This window comes from Grammomys surdaster, unplaced genomic scaffold, assembly GCF_004785775.1.
Source record: "Grammomys surdaster isolate TR1022 unplaced genomic scaffold, NIH_TR_1.0 126679, whole genome shotgun sequence".
In the NCBI taxonomy this organism is placed as follows: domain Eukaryota; kingdom Metazoa; phylum Chordata; class Mammalia; order Rodentia; family Muridae; genus Grammomys; species Grammomys surdaster.
The window spans coordinates 3,506,645-3,526,933 of NW_021621467.1; the positions used below are offsets into that span (position 1 = coordinate 3,506,645).

At 36.5% G+C, this 20,289-nt stretch overlaps 1 protein-coding gene across 2 annotated transcripts in view; it reads right to left on the bottom strand.

The window, feature by feature from the left end:
* Nucleotides 1–1,789: 1,789 nt before the first annotated feature.
* The window catches only part of LOC114615460 (casein kinase II subunit alpha'-interacting protein), a 119,429-nt gene continuing 100,929 nt past the window's right edge, over nucleotides 1,790–20,289 (bottom strand). Inside the window, exons 3-4 of one of the 2 annotated variants that reach the window (XM_028761181.1) lie at nucleotides 3,820–4,305; nucleotides 1,790–3,786 (exon numbers count right to left, since the gene is read on the bottom strand). In XM_028761181.1, the coding sequence (XP_028617014.1) occupies nucleotides 1,817–3,786; nucleotides 3,820–4,012 (2,163 nt within the window). In that variant the 5' untranslated portion in view covers nucleotides 4,013–4,305 and the 3' untranslated portion in view covers nucleotides 1,790–1,816. Of the gene's footprint in view, nucleotides 4,306–20,289 lie in introns of those variants that run through there. The other variant, XM_028761180.1, reaches the window with a different exon arrangement.

A 20,289-nucleotide genomic window follows, 5' to 3' on the forward strand; every position in this document is an offset into this window, starting at 1 on the left:
CTCTCTCTCTCTCTCTCTCTCTCTCTCTCTCTCTTTCTTCCTCTCCTTGCTGCCTACCCATCAGGATGCAAAGCTCTCAACTACTGCTCCAGTGCCATGCTTGTTTGCTTTCCACCATGATGATCATGGACCTTAAGCCTCTAAAACTATAATTCCTACAATTAAATGATTTCTTTCTAAGAGTTGCCTTGGTCACAGGACCTCTTCAGAGCAATGGATTAATGATTAATACAGGTGGTAAATGCAGTTTGCTACGCAAGCCTACTGACATGAGTTTGATCTCTGGAACCCACATAAAGGGGGAAACAGAGAACTGATTCCAGAAAATTGTCTTGTACTCTCCATTTATAAGTGCTATGGTACACACACAAACATGTACACATTAATAATAATAATTAATAATAACAATAATAATAATAAATGGTGATGAGGATTATTAAAATTTTTAGAAAAAAATTATCATGCTTCATCTAGGAATTTAAACACCCATGAAATAAAAGACAATGACTGATTTAAATTATAGGCAATGGAGAATTATTAATTATGTATATCTATGATCATGACTAGGATAAACTATGATAGTAACATGGGTGGGGGCAAAAGACTCTAGCAACAATAATTCTACAGAGTTAATGACCTAGGTAAAAGACAGGTAGTGAAAACAGTTCCACGTGACTAGGTAAAGATGGAAATTATCATTGTAAAAATGAAGAATGATGTCTAGGTCATGTTGAGTTTGAGATGTCTTGGGCTGGAGAAACAAGTTTGTAAACTACTAAGTCTTATTATAGGTACTGATCATCAGCCTTGGGGCTACAGGCAATCTATTGGTAGATCTTGGAAATGAAGCACATTTTTAGACATTCTTCTTATCAACACAATGGCTGCATAAATGAAAGTAATAAGCAAGCAACATTAAAACCCATGTCTGAAAAGTCTGCAAGTTCATAACTGAACTGATTCCTTTTGTGTATGATCACACCTATGGAGTGAGACCTGAACTTTCCTTAGAGCTAGAAAACAGATTTGCATATATTGGCCTAAGAATACTGTTAGCAAAGGATTGCCTCCTCAGCTATCCCTGGGAGGGGAGCCCCCTAAGTCCTGTGGAAGCTCCATGACCCAGGGTAGGGGAATGCTAGGGCACTGAGGCAGGAGTAGGTGGGTGAGTAGGGGAGCACCCTCAGAGAGGCAGGGGGAGGGGGAGGGTATAGGGGATTTGTGGAGGGAAAAATGAGAAGGGGGAAAATATTTGAAATGTAAATAAATAAAATAACAAAAATAAATAATACTGCTATTAATATATCTTATAAAGGAGAATAACAACATAACATTCAGTACCAAGTGGGAGGAATATTTCTGATATTTGGCCATAAACTTATTCATTAGCATTTACACAGTTTCTGCAATAAGCAAGAAATTCTGTTAAAAATGTAGAATTTGCAGAGCAGTGGTGGTGTACATCTTTAATCCCAGCACTTTCGAGGCAAAGGCAGGCGGATTTCTGAGTTCGAGGTCAGCCTGGTCTACAGAGTGAGTTCCGGGACAACCAGGGCTGTATAGAGAAACCCTGTCTCGAAAAATAAAACAAAACAAAAAAAATGTAGAATTCAGTGTTCAGCTTTTAAAAGATACAAGTTTATCTTCCAACTAACAAATACATTCTAAAAATAATATTTCTCCTTGAGTAGATGCTTTGTCATACAGAATCATAATTTTTTAACAAGAATATAAGTAAGCATGGTAAGAGAAACAGGCATTAGTGTCAAAGAACTAGAAAAATCATTGGTTTCAAAGAGACAGAAAGTTGATTTAATCAGGATTTCTCATTTTGAAACTTTGTTTGGAAATATCTGAGCAGTGCGCTGGTTTCCCTTCTCCCCTTTTTCAAGGATTTCGAGTTGTGAGACCTCACAGGCTTGTTTTTGACTGATGGTGATTGTCTGAGTTTGGTGGTGTCAGAATTTGAACCCCTTATGAACTCAAGCCAGGAGGTCCCTGGAGGTAGCCGGTGGTAACTTCTCACCTTTGCAAGAACATAGCCTGAAACAGGAACAGGAGTGGGATCTATGCAAGGAGAGGGTGGAGAGGGATGTCCAGTAGACGAAGAGGAGGAAGAGGAGGAAATGGAGGAGCAGGACGAGGAGGAGGAGGAGGATGGGCCTTGAACTTGGGTTTGGGACTGAGTACCATTACTATTTTTAACGTACAGCAGCCAGTCAATAGACTGGGGCTCTTGGCTTATAACTTTGCTCTCGGAGGATACAGCCAAACACTTTCGCTTTGTCTTCAGCCCCTGGATAAAATCAGATTCAGATGCAGGGAAAAACTGTGTTATCTTCTCTAATACTTCCAGATTATCATCGATGGCTTCTAAATTATTATCAGATTGACTGTCTTTCATAGGAAGTTGGAAACAGGATGAGGAAGGCGTCTCTGGTAGAGAGAGGATAAGGATTATTTTCACGTCTGCTTTTCCATCAGTGCCACTCTCGGGTGTTGGTATGACAAAGAGTGTTGCGCATCGGGGATCTCTCTTTCCTGAAAGATGGTTACACTGAGATTTTATAGCGGAAGCACATTCTAAACAAACAGAATATGTTGATGAAAGGCGGGGACCCGGACGAGGATTTGGCTTTCCTCTCATTCTCCGAAAGAGAATTTGCCTAGAGAGATCCTTCTGGATTGTAGACTTGGAGATGGAATTGACAATTTTATTTACAACATCAACAGGAACACTACCACCTTTAATAATGCAGGGATGACTATAATCTAAGGACCACAGGATTTCATTCTCTGGCTGTGACTTCATACTTTTCTCAAAGCTACATTTATTCGGCAGTCTGGAAGACTGAATTGAAGCACTTTTGTTCTTGATACAGGGCTTAGGACTTGATATTCTTTGGCCTGAGATATTTGGTTTAGGATGAATTGTTGGTAGCTGACGAGGTCTTTGTTTGTCACTGAGTGAAGCAGTATTCTGGACCTTGGGGTGGCAAACAGTTGCATTGACAGCCCGGGTGCTAGGGTCACATCTAGCTATTACTTTAGGTTTGGGCTGGCAGGTTGATGAACTCCGAGATGGCATGAAAGAATGTGGTAATGGAGCTGATTTTCTTGATTTTGCTTGGGACAATGGTAAACTAAAAACATTGTTATTAGAGTTTGATACAGGAATTTTCAGAGGCTTACAGTCAAATAATGATGAATTCTGAGCCACTCTATTGGATTCAAGAGAAGATGAAGTTGGAGGAAAGCTGTTTCTTTGAAGTTTGTTGGTAAATGATGATGGTGAGCTCAATGCTTTTTGACTGGACTCTAATAAAGATGACCAAAGGCGGTCTAATGAGGAATCCTTTTGTGGCTTAGATTTGCATAATTGTGAGTTATGTTCACTTTGACTAGATTCCAAAGAAGGTGTAGTCCAGATGATATTTAGGGAAGGTGTTTCGTGATGTTGGAGGGAAGTTGAAGATGATGTTGAGACTCTTTGAGTAGACTCCAATGAAGGTGATTTCCAGCAAAGGTCAATACCTGATGATGTCTGTGTCTTCGGGAGGGGTAACCTTGATCTCGGACTTACTTTGCTAGGTTCCATAGATGAAGTACTGGTAAAGCTAGTTGTAGAAGTCTGAGATTTGTGGTGAGACCAAGACGAGTCCAAGGATTTCCAAGAGGGATGTGATGAACATTTCAAGAGGGAGTCTTTTGAAGCTGTTGGTGAGCCTTTGGAGTATAATGATGATGATGATGATTTCATAGCCCTATGATAGGAGCCTTGAGTCCCTGTAGAGTTCAGAGGAGAAAATGCAGAGAAGCTCTGGGCCTTCTTGTTAAAGCTTGCTGGGGACGCCGTGACTGTATTTTGGGATTGTTCTTTGCACATGGGTTGGCTGTAAGGTTGGTTTAGTTTATCAACTGTGTAATGATGTATAGGCGAATTGTTTGTAGCTTGTTGCTGACAGTCTTGTACATACACAAAGTGTTTATCATTATAGCCTAATGGCACCATCTTGTGATGAAGCAGAGCTCTTTGGAGAAGCAATTGGCTTACAGGATGTTTTAGTAACAGTCTTTAGAACAAGAATCCATGGACAATTGCCACTTAAATAAGCACTAGTGGTTCTAATTTCTATGTTGTTATGTTGTGTTAGTGGCAAATGTAGAATGTGTCACAATTAAGCTGTAAATGAAACTGGAGGGGCAATGTTACAATGTTACCATTTAAGCTTTTCTGTGTCTTCCATTTAATTTCCAAGAGGTCAGGGGTTTTTCCTCTCTCTGTCTCTCTTCAGGGAATATTTCCTGTTAACAAAATTGTAGAGAATTTAGAAGAGGTCCCCAGAGGATATACTTTTACTAACTTGTAGTGATTAGAACAAAAGGTTTATAAGACTATACCCAGAATGTGTACCCCAGCCACTTCACATATCTTTTGAATTAGTTTTTCTAAACCCATTACATATCTATAAAATAGATACTTTTAGTTTCCTGAGCTAAAAACTAAAGTAATACATATGAAATTCTAATAGTTCTAAGAACCTTAAGTGTTCAAAAAATTAAAAGAAGGAATTACTTCTACTTCATCAATTATTTTATTCCTACAAAAAATGAATTAATAACTTCTTATGCCAAATAATAGCATCTTTAGGAAAAGTGAAAAACAAATTTGAAAATGTTGGCTTCAAAGGTAGATTCTGTTATTATTGTCACTTTTTTTTTTACTTAGACCTAAGAATCTAAACATCTAGTTAAAAGTCTTTTATATTTAGTCTCATTTCTGTTTGTTCCCACTTCAGCACCATAAGCATGTGCTGTTCCCTTCTAAATCTACTGGCTTCTTGAAATTCACTCTTTCTTTCAAATTCTCTAATTCCTTTTCAGGTCCCTATGTTATTTCTTCTTTGCATCTCACCATAACACAGCCAGTTACATCACTGTGGTGATTTAAGCAAAAATGGGACTCGAAGGCTCATAAATTTGGATACTTGGCCTGCAGTTGATTAAAATACATGGGAACAATTAGGAAGTGTGATCTTATCATTTTGGTATATTATTTTGAGGTTTAAAAAGCTCATGTCATTTCCAGCTAGCTAGCTTTCTCCCTCTTGCTTGGGGATGAGCTCTCAGCTCTCAGCTACTGTTTCAGTGCCATGCTTGCCCACCTACTTCCATGGTCCCCTCTGTGATTGTCATGGACTCACCCTTTAAAAATATATGCCCCAATAAACTGTTTTACAAGTTGCCTTGATAATTGTGCTTTCTCACAGCAATAGAAAAGTAACTAAAGTAATTACCATTTCTCTTCTCATAGAATCCCTCAGAAAGTTCATCAATTATTGTTTAGGATTTGAAAAGAAACTATAGAAGTTACTTTATACAAAGTAGACATTCATTCCTAACTTAAGAAAATGCATATTAAGATATGAGATCTGAAGTTATTACTTTTTCTACCTCTCCACTGCCAACCTAATATATGATGAAAACAATATATTCTTCACATATATCAACTTATTCAAGTAATGCAGGAACAATTACATCATTGCTCTAGGTGGTCCCTTTTTGTCAATGTAGCTTGATAGACTTATTCTCACTCACAATTATTTGAACCATATCTTATGAGAATCCTAATGCAATTGCTTTTAAATATTTTGTCATTAGGATCAATAGTATTTACTGATTCAATATCAGTCTTCCTAATACTAGTTCTGATCATCTCTTCCATGTCAAAGGTGTCAAACAAACATCAAACTTCTCCATCTAAAAGTGCTACTGAAAATTCAAACACAAACAAATAAAACACAATTAATTCAATTGTCTTCCTAGAGAAATTTATTTTCCCATGTCTTCTATTGTAGTCCTAAAACATACCCATTTATTTTAGAATCCTTGTAGTGATAGAGGATAATTTCATTTTACAAAGCTAAATAATTATCAACATTGATTGATTTTTGCCTCTTTCATATCTTAGTTTCCCAGTTTCACCATTTCTGTTTTTCTATAGGTACATCTCAGGCAGATTAATGTGACTATATTTACTTCTATAAATCATTTGCCCATACATCAACCCATTTCAATTTTCTGTCACCAGACATAAAAGAATAAACTCTCCCTGGACAGACATCCCTGATTCTCACTTGTGGGTTGTATAAACTTTCAGTATCTGAAAAGGAGTAGTTATGTTTCAAGTTTAGACCCTCAGAATCAAACAAATTGCCCATTTAAACAACTGAGTAATATATCAGTAAATATCATCAAAATTTGAAAGACAAATGAAAACTGAAGGATTCAATACCTTCAGAAAATGTATATTAAATAGAATGCTCATGTACTACTAAATTGGCACAGATAATTCTGTTTGATAAGCTTTCTAGTTGAATCTGTTAATTAAATTAGTTTTATTATGAAAGAGAGAATTTCTATTACAAATAACATTACAGCAGACATATGTGCACAGAATAAGACATTCTTTGAGTATTTTCATAGAAACCACAAACCAGAATCAAGTGCTGATCAACAGTAGACTATATAAATAAAGTATACCCATTCAAAAATAACAAACAGTGAAAATTTATAGAAAATATAGCACGAATGCAGCGGCATACTTGAATCTCACATGGAAAATATTAAGTGAAAAAAATCCCATATAAGTGCTAAATGTTTCATGATTTGATGCAGGAAACTACAAAAGTTGGTGACCCTGACCGTATTGCTAAAATGAGCATGCTTGGTGAGGTGAGGATTAGGAGAAAGCACAAAGGTATGTCTGAGAGGTGGTGCTGTACTGCATGTGGACCTGGATCCTGATGGGATAAACGAGTTCATTTGGTGATAATTGAGTTCTAACACTTATAATATGTGCATTCTTGTAGATCCCTTCACTAAAATAAAAAGTGTAAAAGGAGATGACTTAAGGCTAATTAGAAAAGACACATCTGAGAGAGTATTGCGCTGGAAGGTGAAACTTTAAAGAACAGACTAAGATCTGGCTCACAGATGCAAGGGACCTCACCCCTCCACCCCCAATACACACACATACAAAGAGAGAGTGAGAGAAAGAGAAAGGGAGAGGAAGAATGCAAGGTAGAGTTCCTGCTAGCCTATCATCAAGAATAAAGGAATTCAAAACAACTGGAATGAGCAAGAAGAATCTAAAGGTAAAACAAAACAAAAAAACATAGAAAATAACATTTCTGAACATGTCTACATTCAGAATTACATTTCAAAAACACATCTTGCAATAGCTATAGAAGTACTATGAATATTGAGAAAAGCTAGGAATCATGGTCAAGCTACAATTAGTGCAGAAAATGAACACCAATATAAAACCATTAAGTCAAATATTTCCTCTGTTCTAATGCTTTTATTCTTGGGTTGATTCAAATGTTCCCCCATTAAGTATAATACTAACATTCTTCAAAGTAAGATAAATATATAAAAGTTCTTAATTTGTTTTTTGAAAACAATGTACAATTCATACATTTAAGTATGACAATGGTAAAACAAATAAGGGGAGATATTAATATTATAATTCACAAGTAGAAATAAATGAAACCCTTAATCCTTTTTTTAAAATGGTGTGCATAAGTGTATGTACATGTCTGGTGTATGCAAGCCAGAAAATGACTTTGGATTTCTCAGAACTGGTGCTGGAAATTGAATCTGAGTTCTTTAGAAGAACAACCAGTGCTCATAACCACTGAGCCACCTCCTCTCCAGATCACCATAATTTTTTAATTATCTTTATATGTTTTCAGCTTTCATATAACATTGGCATTTTCCTTTTTCTTTTTCTTCCTCCAAACCCACCCATATACCCATATGGCATTTTCCATTTTCTTTTTCTTCCTCCAAACTCACCCATATACCCATATACCACCCATATACTTTCTTTCTATCTTTCAAAGTCATGGTTTCTTTTTCTTTACCATGTTTGTGAATGTATGCAAGCATGCGCAAGTGCATATCTGCATGGTATATTACGTTCCGTGTGTTTATGTGTCTGTGTATGAATGTAAATGTGTGTGCTGTGTGTTGGTGTGATATTATTAGTTGTAGATATATGTTTTATGTTTTCAGGGCTGACCATTTGGTATTGGATACCAATGGTATGTCTTTCTCTTGAAAAGACTATTTATCCCACTTACAGAAACCCTTATTTGTCTTTACTAGGGCTGAGGACTTAGGAGCTCCCCCTCATTCTGTGTTAGCCTGTGTGTTGGAGTAATCACTGTTCAGGTCATATTTATGCAACCATGTTGTTGAGACTACATGGATGGAGCTTCTGACCTTTCTAGGAACAATCTCAAAGCAAGTTCACATTCCTCTGGCTATTACAACCTTTCAGTCCCCTCTTCCACAATCATCTCTGAGCCTTAAGCACAGGATTTGTGCTGTAGATATATCAGTTGGGACTGGGTTCCACAACTCTGCATTCTGATTGGTGGTGATTTTCTCTAATGGTCTCTATCTGTTGCAAAGAGAAGTTTTATTAATGAGAACTACACTTATCTGTAGGTATAAGGATAAATATTAAGACTGTTTTTATGAATTATACAGGTTTAGTGATGATCCAGCTGTAGGTTTTTCTCTAAAACATAGTTTCATTAGCTCGGGGTAGCTAGCTGGTTGCCAGTTCAGGCACGGTTTCTAAAGAGAGTTCTGCCAGTGAGCTTTGAGGTGCTTTGTAAATAGGATATCCACACAAATTTATTATTCTAATATGTTCAGTTTATTCACACAAATATTATTCATAATTCCATGCTAATATAAAGGTTAAACCATCACCTCACCCGCCAGGGAACAGTTGGTCAAAAAATGCTGCAGGGTTTTACTGGGAAATCTTCTCCTGTTGTGGTTAGGATGCTTCCAGAGCTTTGAGGGTACAATGTCCATCCAACACAGATGGATGAAATTCTTCATCTCTGTCACAGGCCAGAAGGATGGCACTGGTGGAAGTCCATAAAGTACTTGAGAATTCCTAATCATGGCTAGCACTGACAAGTGGTCATGTGTGACTTCAAGATTGAGTAAAAACTCCACAGTCACCGAAGACAGGACGACAGACAGAGGACAGTTACAAAGTCCTCTTACCACTGGGTCTTAGAGCAGAGGTTTAAGATGCCACATCTTGGGAGCAGTGTGCAGGGATGCTAGGGATTATTTCTCACTGCAGCATATGGAGACCATTACAGAACCAACACAATTTGCCAAAACACAAAGAATAACTGATTGAGGCATTCTAAGACAAACATATTCATCGACCACACAACTTCTGCATCTACATCTCAAGGAATATCATGAAAGGTGTGAAAAAATAGTAAGAGACAAAGGACCAGGAAGTCTTCTGGGAAACCATATCTCCTAGAAATAATAGGGTAGCTGCATCCAAGAAAATGTGACTGCCAAACAGCAATGACAAGACCAAAAGACATGGTAATGGGTAAGAAGAAACTCTCATAGGGCTCCACCTTGAGACAAAACTTGAGGCAATGAATGACTACTGAGAGAGGGAGAATTAGTGATCCTCAGCAATGAGCACCTAATTGCTTTTCCAATTCCAAGTGCTCAGCCAGAGAATCATACATGTACATGCAACACTAAACAAACTCAGTTAGGTTGTATTTATTTATATATTTATTTATTTATTTATGGATTTGTATATACATGTAATAACAAAAAAAAGACTGTATGTATTTTAGGGGAATTAGGAGCATACATGGAGGGGGTAAGAGGAATGGATGGGAAGAGAGTAATAATATACATTTTCATTTTAAAATTATATATTTAAAAAACAAAAATGATAATACAGTTTCTAGTGCTGCACAAATACAATTTTTTTTTCCCTTTGGGTTTTCAAGACAGGGTTTCCCTGTGTAGCCCAGGCTGTCCTGGAACTCACTCTGTAGACCAGGCTTGCCTTGAACTCAGAAATCCGCCTGCCTCTGCCTCCCAAGTGCTGGGATTAAAGGCGTGTGCCACCACTGCCCGGCACAAATACAATCTTTATGAGAAAGAACAAGAGAAGTTATGGTTCCATAACGAATTTCTATAATATGCATTAAGCCAGTTAAAGTCACGGGATGAGCAAAAGAGACCATTGCCATATGTTTGATAGATTCAAGCATAGAGACTACATAAGTGTGCTGTGATATCCTGGATGGGCTATTAGACCAGGAAGCTGACATTCACTAAAACCTTCACAAAGTTCTGTGACATTCTGTCAATAGTGTTGTATCAGTTACTTTCTTCTTTTGATAAATGACATAATTCCCCACAATGAAAACCCTAAAGACCCTACTAGAACATCAGGGGAATATAAAAGTAAACTATGTGAAGTTAGGGAATGCAAAATAAATATACAAAGATTAGTTGCATTTCTTCATGTCCATAGCAAACCATTCACAAAACCCAAGAATTTTGTAAATGAGATTTTTCCTCCTGGCTCCATTCTTGCAAATTATTGACATATAGAAAAATCTCTCAGTTTCTGCATGTCCGTTTTGTATCGTGCTAATCTACTGAAAAGTGTTAATTAGTCTTAACAGTTTTTTAGTGGAGCCCTGATGGTATTCCAAATTTAAAACCATGCTTCCTGCAGATAAGAACAATATGGCTTCTGTTTAGTCATATTCCTTTTCTCTCTCTTGTATTGACAGAGTTTGAGCATTACAAATTGCAAAGGGGTACAGAAAATGGGCATTTCTGTCTTATTACACATTGTAGGGGAAATGCTTTAAGGTTGACCTTATTATCATAATGTTGACTACAGATTTGTCATAGATTCCCTTTACTGCGTTGAGTACTGTACTGCTATCTCAAGTGTGACCTACCGCCACCACTCCACAGCTTTATCTGTTTCAGTGTGCTAACCCTTGGAAAACATGTTCTTCAGCAGTTGCTTTGTGAACAGGGAACCTCTTCAATTTAGACTTTTGGCTTTCAAATAAACTTTGCACAAGATACAATCTCTGATGGGTAATGTTTTTCTTTAAGGACACCTTTCCTATTGTCCCAAGAATTACCTGAGGTTTCTCTTCCATGCTGCTGATCTCTTTAACTATTACAGCTGTTTGCTCAACCCCACCTTGAATGTTACTCTTTTATTGACATTTCCCTTGCTAAACAAGCTACTCTGTTAATAAATTCCACAGAACTAAGAACCTCATACACAGTTTTATCACACACACATACACACACACACACACACACACACACACAATAGCCCCATTTCTTAAACCTAGTTTCTATCATAGTTACAACTCTGGCTGCTGTGGAATAATATCCTAACAAAAGCAATATAAAGAGAAAGGATTTATTTTCTCTCACAGTTTAATGTTGTAGTACAACATTTTCTGAAGGTCACAGCATCAGGATCCAGGGACATGGGGCAGCAGTTCACATTGCACCCATATTCAAGAAACTAAACAATGAGGTTCTATTCAACACATGTTCTCCTCCACAGAGTTTAGGATCTCAATCCAGAGATCATGACAACCCACAATGAGTAGGTCTTCCCACATTAACCAAATAAAGATGAATAAAGATAATCACAGACTGGAATGCTCAGAGGCCTATCTCGCAAGTAATTTTGAGATTTCATTAAGTTGACATTTAAGATTAACCCGCATAGATGAATTATTGCTGGTCTTACTCCCCACTTGTGTGAGAGACTAGCAGATATACTGTTTGTTTGACCTGAAATTTTTCCTTTTAATCTTTCTTTGTTCATCTGTTCCTTCATGAAATTTATTCTCTCTTAAATTCTAATGGTTGAAACTGTCTTTCTCTTGTGTCTTTCTCTTACTATTCCTTCAAGTGTCTTCTGTAGTGCTTGGTTATTGTTCTTAAAATTCCTTATCTTGGCATGTCCTTATTTATTCATCATTTTAAAAAGATAGTTGACTGTATAAAGGATTCTTGGTTCAAAGATTTGGGGTTGCTGTTCTGGTGGTGGTGGATACTGTTCTTGTTTTCACTTTCAGCACTTGAAATACAGCATTCTTTACATTTTTGTTTTTGAGAGTTGCTAAGGAGAAGATTAATGATATTCCAATACTTTTGTCTTTGTGCCTCAGTCATGCTTCCCCCTCACAGTTCTTAATGTTTACCATTTGCTTTGTATGCTTGCCACATTGACAATTATATGATGCAGAGTAGTTCTTCTCTGATCAACCTTGTTTTAACTTCTAAACATGCCTCGTGTGTTTGAATGTTTATTTCTTTCTCTAAATTTGGAGAATTTTCAGCTACCATTTCACTGATAGAGTCTCCACAACTTTGGGTTTTCTCTCAAATCTTCTCCTCAGTTGTAACCCTTAGTTATTAAACTGGTGTACATGCTCTTCTTTGTTCTAGTTGATGTTTGAGTAGTATTTCTTCAACCTTGTTCTCTAGTCTGGATAGTCTTCTTCAACTTGATCAAGTCTGCTGTTGGTGCTTTTCACTGTGTTTTTCATGTGATTCCATTTTTCATCTCCTAAATTTCTAGTTGGCTTTGTTTAAGATTCTCAAGTCTTTGGTAAATTTTTCTTCAATATTACTGTCTTTTTCTCACATACTTTATGGCATTTTTTTTCTGTGTATTGCTGACTTCCTTCTCTGGGCCTATATTGAACATACATTATTATCCCTATCATCTTTCAGGCCACTGATCATTATACCAAAAACCTTATGAACTGTCCTAGCATTTTATATCTTTGAGTTCAGTAGTTGAACATTGTGAGGTTTTGAAGGAGTGTTACTGCCTTGGTTTTTTTTTCCATTTTTCTTGTGTTTTTGTGGTATTATGTGTGCATGTGTTGATTTCAATATTTGTTCTGACCTTGACAGGGGAGGGAAATATTATAATTCGGCATCCTTCTTTTATCTTTCCAACCTCCAGCATCATTCATCAAAGAGGAAAGGAACTGTTCTGCAAGAAGCAACATCAAACCACATGAAATACAGTGTATACTTAAAATCAGTTTTAAACTACTAATAGCTAATGAATAATGAACCTAAAAATGGCAATACTATGTATAATGCATGTTGAACTTAAAAGTTATCTAGAGTAAGTGTGAAAATAGTAAACAAATGAGATGAAAAAGTCAAGAAATGAGGAGACAGAGTAAGATCATGGTTATAATAAAAAAGGCAGAAAGGGCATGAAGAAAAATATCCTGGGGAGAACAAAATCAGTATTTGAGAAAACAGATATCCTTATAATGAAGCCATTTAAAAACAAACTAATTTAATTGAAAAAGGCATAAAAATAAAACATGAGAGTATTTAGATACACTATTAGGTACAGGGTAGGAGCAAAAAATAAAGAAATATAAGGAAAAATTAATGTTTGGATAAAGAAGGTTTGATTTTTAAAACTGCCACTAATTTAATATTTATGTGCTGAGTAAAGACAGACATTAGAAAATATTAAGCTTTTGTTTCCTATAATTATACCATATTGTTTCCCTAAGAGCATAAACCTTTGCAAAATAATTAACACTGCAATTCATTACTTGCAACTGTTTCAAATATGAGCCTAGATGTTTTATGCAACAATTCTTGGAACTGTGTAGTATGATGTCATCCACTTGACTTCCATGACATCAGATGATGTAATAGGTATATTGCCAGAGATATCTCAGATTCATCACATATTTGATTTCCCACTTTGGACAATAATTTATTGAGCTGTGTAGGCTGCTCAACAATTAAGAACATGCACTACTCTTGGAAAGGGCAAGTGTTCTGTTCATAGCACCCAAATTAAGCTGCGCATAGCCGCCTATAACTTTGTCCTTAGGAGAATCAGATGCTTCTGAGTCCACAGGCACCAGTACTCCTGAAAACACACACACACACACACGCATACACATTATTTAAAATAAGTTTTACTACTATCAAACTTTTGGGGACATTCATGTTAGTATTATATTATAATTGACTTCAATGTACTTTACTCAAAAACCCATATGCTTACAATCAATCATGTATCTCAGCTACTCACCAACTTTACATTTTGGCTTCTCAATGTGGGTTCAGTAATCAAAGATTTGAGATATAGTGATTTGATTGTTTTATGATCTGCTTCTAACAAATGATTCAAGGTCATTTTAATCTGGAGTAATATACACTAAAGTATCTGCGTAAAATTTTGCAAAAATAGTTTGTCATTAATTAGGTTTCTATTGCTGTGACAAAATACCATAGGCAAAAGCAACATGGAAAAGAAAGGTTTATTTCAGTTTACAGAACCACATCATAGGCCATCATCCCAGAACATAAGGGCAAGAACACAAGCAGAGTGGGAGCCTGGGGTCAGGACCTGGAGCAGAATACATAAAGGAGTATTTACCAACTTGCTTCTTCTGGCTTGCTGGGCCTGACATTTTATAGACCACAGGACCACCTTTCTAGGTACACCACGCATAATGGGCTTGGTCCTACCAGATCAATCACTAATTTAAAAAAGTGACCCACAGGTTTGCCTGCAGGTGAATCTTACAGAGGCATTTTCTCAATTGGCCCCTCGTCTCAGATAACTCTAGCTTGTGTCAAGTTGACAGAAATGACAACAAAAAACTTGAAAATGGATATTTTCTTGTTTATAAAGTCACAGTGTAGTAGGATACTGAATGAGTGACTCACAAACATTGACTTTATCAGTGATAATGAAATGAAGCATCAGGTTTCTGTAGACCAAAATTGCTGCCAAACGCTGTCTTCCTAGATATGATCCTATGTATATATGAACAGCGACAATACTTTCAAAGTTATATGAGACACAGTTCTCAGGAAAGCAGCTGTGCAAACAAAGAGAAGAGCCTCAGAAAACCATGGCACATTTGCAGACTTGTTGATTACACCGCATGTCTGATTCAAGATATTTTGCTTATACAAAATCATGAAGTGAGCCTGCAAAGGATAATTTGGTAGGTTACACATTGCTTTCATTTTATTTGCTTCATGTTTTCCACTTAACAGAATACCCCCAGCTGTCTGAATCTAAAAGGATTAGACTTCAGTAATGCCTGTTTTCTTCCAAATGCACTGAATGAACTAATGCATATACATAACATTTTCAGATCAATGTACATGCAATGGCCAAATTTTAATCTTTTATAGATAAGAATGAAATATTAGAATTTAAAATATCATATTTGATAAATAGCTAACAATATTAGTATGCTTTTCCAAATGTAGGATGCATATTTTCTTGTGTTGACAACAAACACCAATATTATCATAATGACAGGTAACATCTTCATTTTGTGCAATTTATGTAGTTTAAACATTGGATAGGCTTTGCTGATCAGAAAGAAAGGCTTTGATTACTTCTTAAAATGAGCTAATATTAATGTCATTGACTAAATTTTCACTAGTTTAAATCATTTTACAAGGTTTGCCATTTAAAAGAATAATTATTTTGAATCTTTGATTCACGATTTAAAATATTTTTCTTTAAGCTCAGTGTTGGTTTTTGTTTAAAATTTATACAAACTATTCCAGGAAAAAATCAAATTGTGAGTAGAACTAAATCTTACTTTAGTAATCTTCCTTATAGATTATTATTATTAATTAATATTAGTAACCGTATGTATTAATATTAGAGAGAAACTGCTGTGCTCTGGGGATCATCTTGCTTCAGCTGCCTAGTGAGCTCAGATTCCTTCCCACCATATGCCCCAGTGCCCAGCTAATAGCTGCTACATTGAAATATAAAAATTGAAAGATCTATGAGAGTGCCTTACAATATTTCTAACTGGAAGTCTACCAATAATGCTTCAAAACTGATTTTACTAAACATTCTCCCTTAGCACTATACTTTAAATAAAATAAAAAAAAATAAGAGAGGGGTACAGAGGTCTACCTAGATTGCTAATATCACAAATGTCATCAATTTTGATCACCCAATCATATGTGCCTTTCATATTTTTCTGTCTCACACTCAAATTTCTCCTCACAGAAAACTGAGTAATGAGCAATGAAGCAATATCAAAATGCATTCATCCCTCAGCTGACACTCATTAAGCCTTCAGCTTGTGAATCTGTTCTTTTTTTTCTTTGTCTCACAGTGTTCTGTCAGGACATTTTATTTTTTAACTTATATATCCTTTGCATATATATTATGGCTACTAGGTTTTTTGTTTTGTTTTATTTTTTTAATCATTTTCATTGAATATTTTACATTTTAGATGTTATCCCCTTCCCCCATTTACCACCCATAAACTCACTATCCCATCCCTCCTTCTTTTTGCTTTTACCCCATTTTAATTTCATGCAAGTATTAAGATCAGTTCTAGGTTAGGAACTAGCAATACAATAGATGCAAATAGTCAAGGAACAAGCAAGACAATAAACACAAATAGAGAACAAGCAAGGCAGTAAACAGAATCCTGTGATCACTGTAGTGATCTAAGGGCTTATCAGAATGAGCAAAATATCTGAGCCAACTTCGCTATCCTAGCCCAAAGTCATCTTCATGTCTGAAGCCTACTTCTTTGTTCTAGCCTAATATTTATATTCCTGCCTGTAATTGCTTCTTTGTTCTAGCCTAAGATTTAAATTCCTGTCTGAAATTACTTCTTTGTTCTAGCCTAATGCCAGATTCCTACCTGCAGCCCATTTCCTTGTCCTTGGACAATGTCAAATTCCTTCCAAGCAGCCCATTTCCTTGTCCTTGGACAATGTCAGATTCCTGCCAGGCAGCCTCAAAAGCTCTCCACATCAGACAGAGTTACTAATTTAAAAGGCTGGCAAGCCAAGGACTGGTAAGATTCTACAGAGACTTACCAACCTAAGACAAAAGTGCATTGCTTTTGATAATGCATATTCCACAATGGGTAAGGAAGACATTCTTGTCAGAACAACCTAAGATAGGCTCAGTCTTGCTTATGCAACAACAACAACAACAAAACAACAACAAAAACCAAACTCTGTTCTTTCTGTTGGTCTCCGGTAGCCCCGTCCACTATCTTCAGCCCTATTTTGTGAGGAACCCTGTCCTGGTTGTTCAGTATACTCTCAACCAGATTTGACTTCAGGCTTGTTATTTCCCATGCAGGATAAGGATTGTTTTCCTGCCTTTGTTCTTTCCCCCTGGACTTAAGGCTGCCTGATTTCTGTTTCTTTATTCTGAGTGATAAATAACCTTCAGAACTGCCATCCTCTCTGCTTTCTCTCAGCCTGCTGCTGGCATCTGTTTTTAGTCATGTCCAACATACCTTCCAAAGCCTTCCCCTCATCTTCCTAACCTTTCTCTTTCACCCAGATCTCTGTACTTCTTTTCTCAGTTTGTGCTCCATTTTCTAACTCCATTCTAAAACTTTCTTCTACTTTACACTCAAGTTCGTTGATACACACACACACACATACACACACACTTCCATACTTCTGGGTCTATCAAAATTGCTATGTCAGCAATTTTAAGTGTTTGAGGTAAAACACAGATACTCATACAGAAAAGTCAAACACAAAACACTTAATATAAACAGCATGTTTACGAAGCCCCTGGTGCAGGCTAATATATCTTCAAACCTATATCTAGGGAGAGTATTGAATGTATGTAAGAAAGGGAAAAAACATTCAAAATCATTCACTAGATTTGAAAAATTATTGTTGGACTTGAAAAAAATATGTATTATTTTCTCATATTCCCTAAGCCAGAAGTATTTGAAGTACAAGATTTATACCTCATCATTTTCTTAAAGCACACACATTTTCTTTCTGCTTTTAAACCCAACTGAAAGGCCAATTTTCAAAGAAATTAAAGTAGGATAGGAAGTTAAGTTATATTGTATGAAAATCTCATGAAAATGCTTTAAGTCATTGAACTATGTAACAATTGACTGTGTCCAGGTTTCTTTATATTAGGAAATATAACAACACCATACACAGCCCAGTTCAGGCAAGAAACTAGCCAACAGATCGGGATCAGTCATGTTTCTGGTGTGGTCCTAGAAAATCTAGGTCAGGCAGTGAAAACGGAGTCCAGCTTTGGTATTTTCTAATGTTATACCTCATGTAAATTATTTAAGACTGCCTCTTCACCTGCGAAATAAATACAATTATACATATAGAAATGTTTTATAAAGCAAATGTGAATATGCAGAATGTCAGCCAAAACATTTAGTAATGCATGAATGATCAATAACTTATTTGTTAAGATTTGTTTAGTTTTACTTGAGTGTGTGTGCACACATGCTCATGTGTGTATGCACATGAATAGATGTGAGTGCAAGTGTCCTTGGAGGCTACAAGTGGACATTGGATCCCCATGAGCCAGAGTTATACATAGTTGCAAGCTGCCTGATATTAGTGGTGAGACTCAGACCCAGGTCCTCTTTAAGAACAGTATGTGTTCTCACTGCAGAGCTGTCTTACAAGCCCCATCTCAATAGATTATTATTATCATAAAAGCTACTCATATCACCTCATACAGAAGAAAGTCAAATTATTAAAATATCTTCTTCATAATGCTTCATAAATTGATTGTTTGAGTATTTTGTTCCTGTAAAACTAGGGTGGTTTTCCTTAGCTGTATATTTATAAGGAGATATTGAGACTTGAGAATATTTGAATTGAGGATGTCATTCAGTGCAAGAGTTCTTGTTTCACATGTGTCAAGCCTCAAGTTCAAATACTATCAGAAAGAAAGAGAGAGAGAAAGAAAGAAAGAAAAAAGAAAGGAAGGAAGAAAGGAAGGAAGGAAGGAAGGAAGGAAGGAAGGAAGGAAGGAAGGAAGGAAAAATAAGAGTTAAAGAATCGTGAATATTCTAATTAAGCAATTCATAGATTAAACCAAAAATAAAAAGATGGAGATTATATAATTATTTCTCCCCTGGGAAGCTAGGGTGGTTTTCCTTAGCTGTATATTTATAAGGAAATATTGAGACTTGTGAATATTCAAGTTGGGATTGTCATTCAGTGGAAGAGGCAAGAGTTCTTGTCTCACATTTGTCAAGCCTCAGGTTCAAATGTGTGTGTGTGTGTGTGTGTGTGTGTGTGTGTGTTGATCTTAACCTAAAACTAGTCTTATAATTTGCTTAAAATTATATTATTTTAGCTTCTCACAAAATCATTTTAAAGAAGTTGTCCTAAGTTACCATTGTAGCCCATGCCTGTTTTTCTGATGCTCGGCAGGCAGAAGCTGGAGTATTATGAGATCAAAGTCTGCCTGGACCACATTAACACACTGTAGACAGGAGTAATTACACCAAGGTCTGCCTGGAGTCGATGGCAAACTTAAGGCTTGTCTAGGCTATGTAGTAAAACCCAGACAATTTTTTTTTAAATGTATTTATAATCTTGGCTTCTGCTTTTAAAATAAGCCTTTTCTATTTTCACAGTAAGTCTAAGGCAATTCTCTTTACCTGTGGACACAGAAGATAGCTCTCACCTCAAAAAGAATAATAAAATGGTTTGTATGGAACCCAATATAAATGAATGTGGCCTAGGATGTGAATATAAACAGCTCTGGATAACATAGCTGCATCCACTTCATGGTCACAAAGGAAAGGAAGGCCTTTTCAGAAACTTTGTTGGACATTAGGCAGGCAGAGCCCAGCCAAGCACAGATGACACAACAGGCTTGGGATGGCATCTTGTCATATTCTTACCTACTGACCCGGAAAGTTGATAGATTCCAAAGTGCTTATCTACAGGTTAGATTTGTGTAAGGTGAGGCACAGAGGAAGGTGATGAATGAATATTAAAAGGACTAAAATTGACCAAAGATCACTCTGACCCTGGCTTTAAATATGTCAACTCTGTACAGGAAGTTCTCATCAATCTGCCATTAGAATCCTTAACACACGGACAGCTTTTTACTCTAGAAACTTCATGTTCATGAAGAAAAAAAAAAACTTTACAGAAAAACAACCTATCTTCTAATGCATATGATTTTTCAAAAATGTGTAGAAATATTAACGCAATTATGAGACCACTGAAATTGAAGAATCTGATTTTAAAAAAAAATCTCTACACTCAAGAATTTAAACCAGCATACAAGGAATCATAGAAGTACACTATATAAATTTTATTGCTTTTTTTTTTTGGCCTAAGATAACAGCTGAAAGAAGAAATAACCTTGACATCAGCTAGCGTAGGAAACCAAGAAACAAGATTCATTTAAATCCCATGTTTCTTTATTTTTCTTTCTACAGCAATAAAACATCATATCCTCCCTCCCCCCCTTTTCCTCCCTCCCCCCACTCTTCCCTCCCTCCCCCCACTCTTCCCTCCCTCCCTCCCTCCCCCCACTCTTCCCTCCCTCCCTCCCTCCCTCCCTCCCTCCCTCTCTCTCTC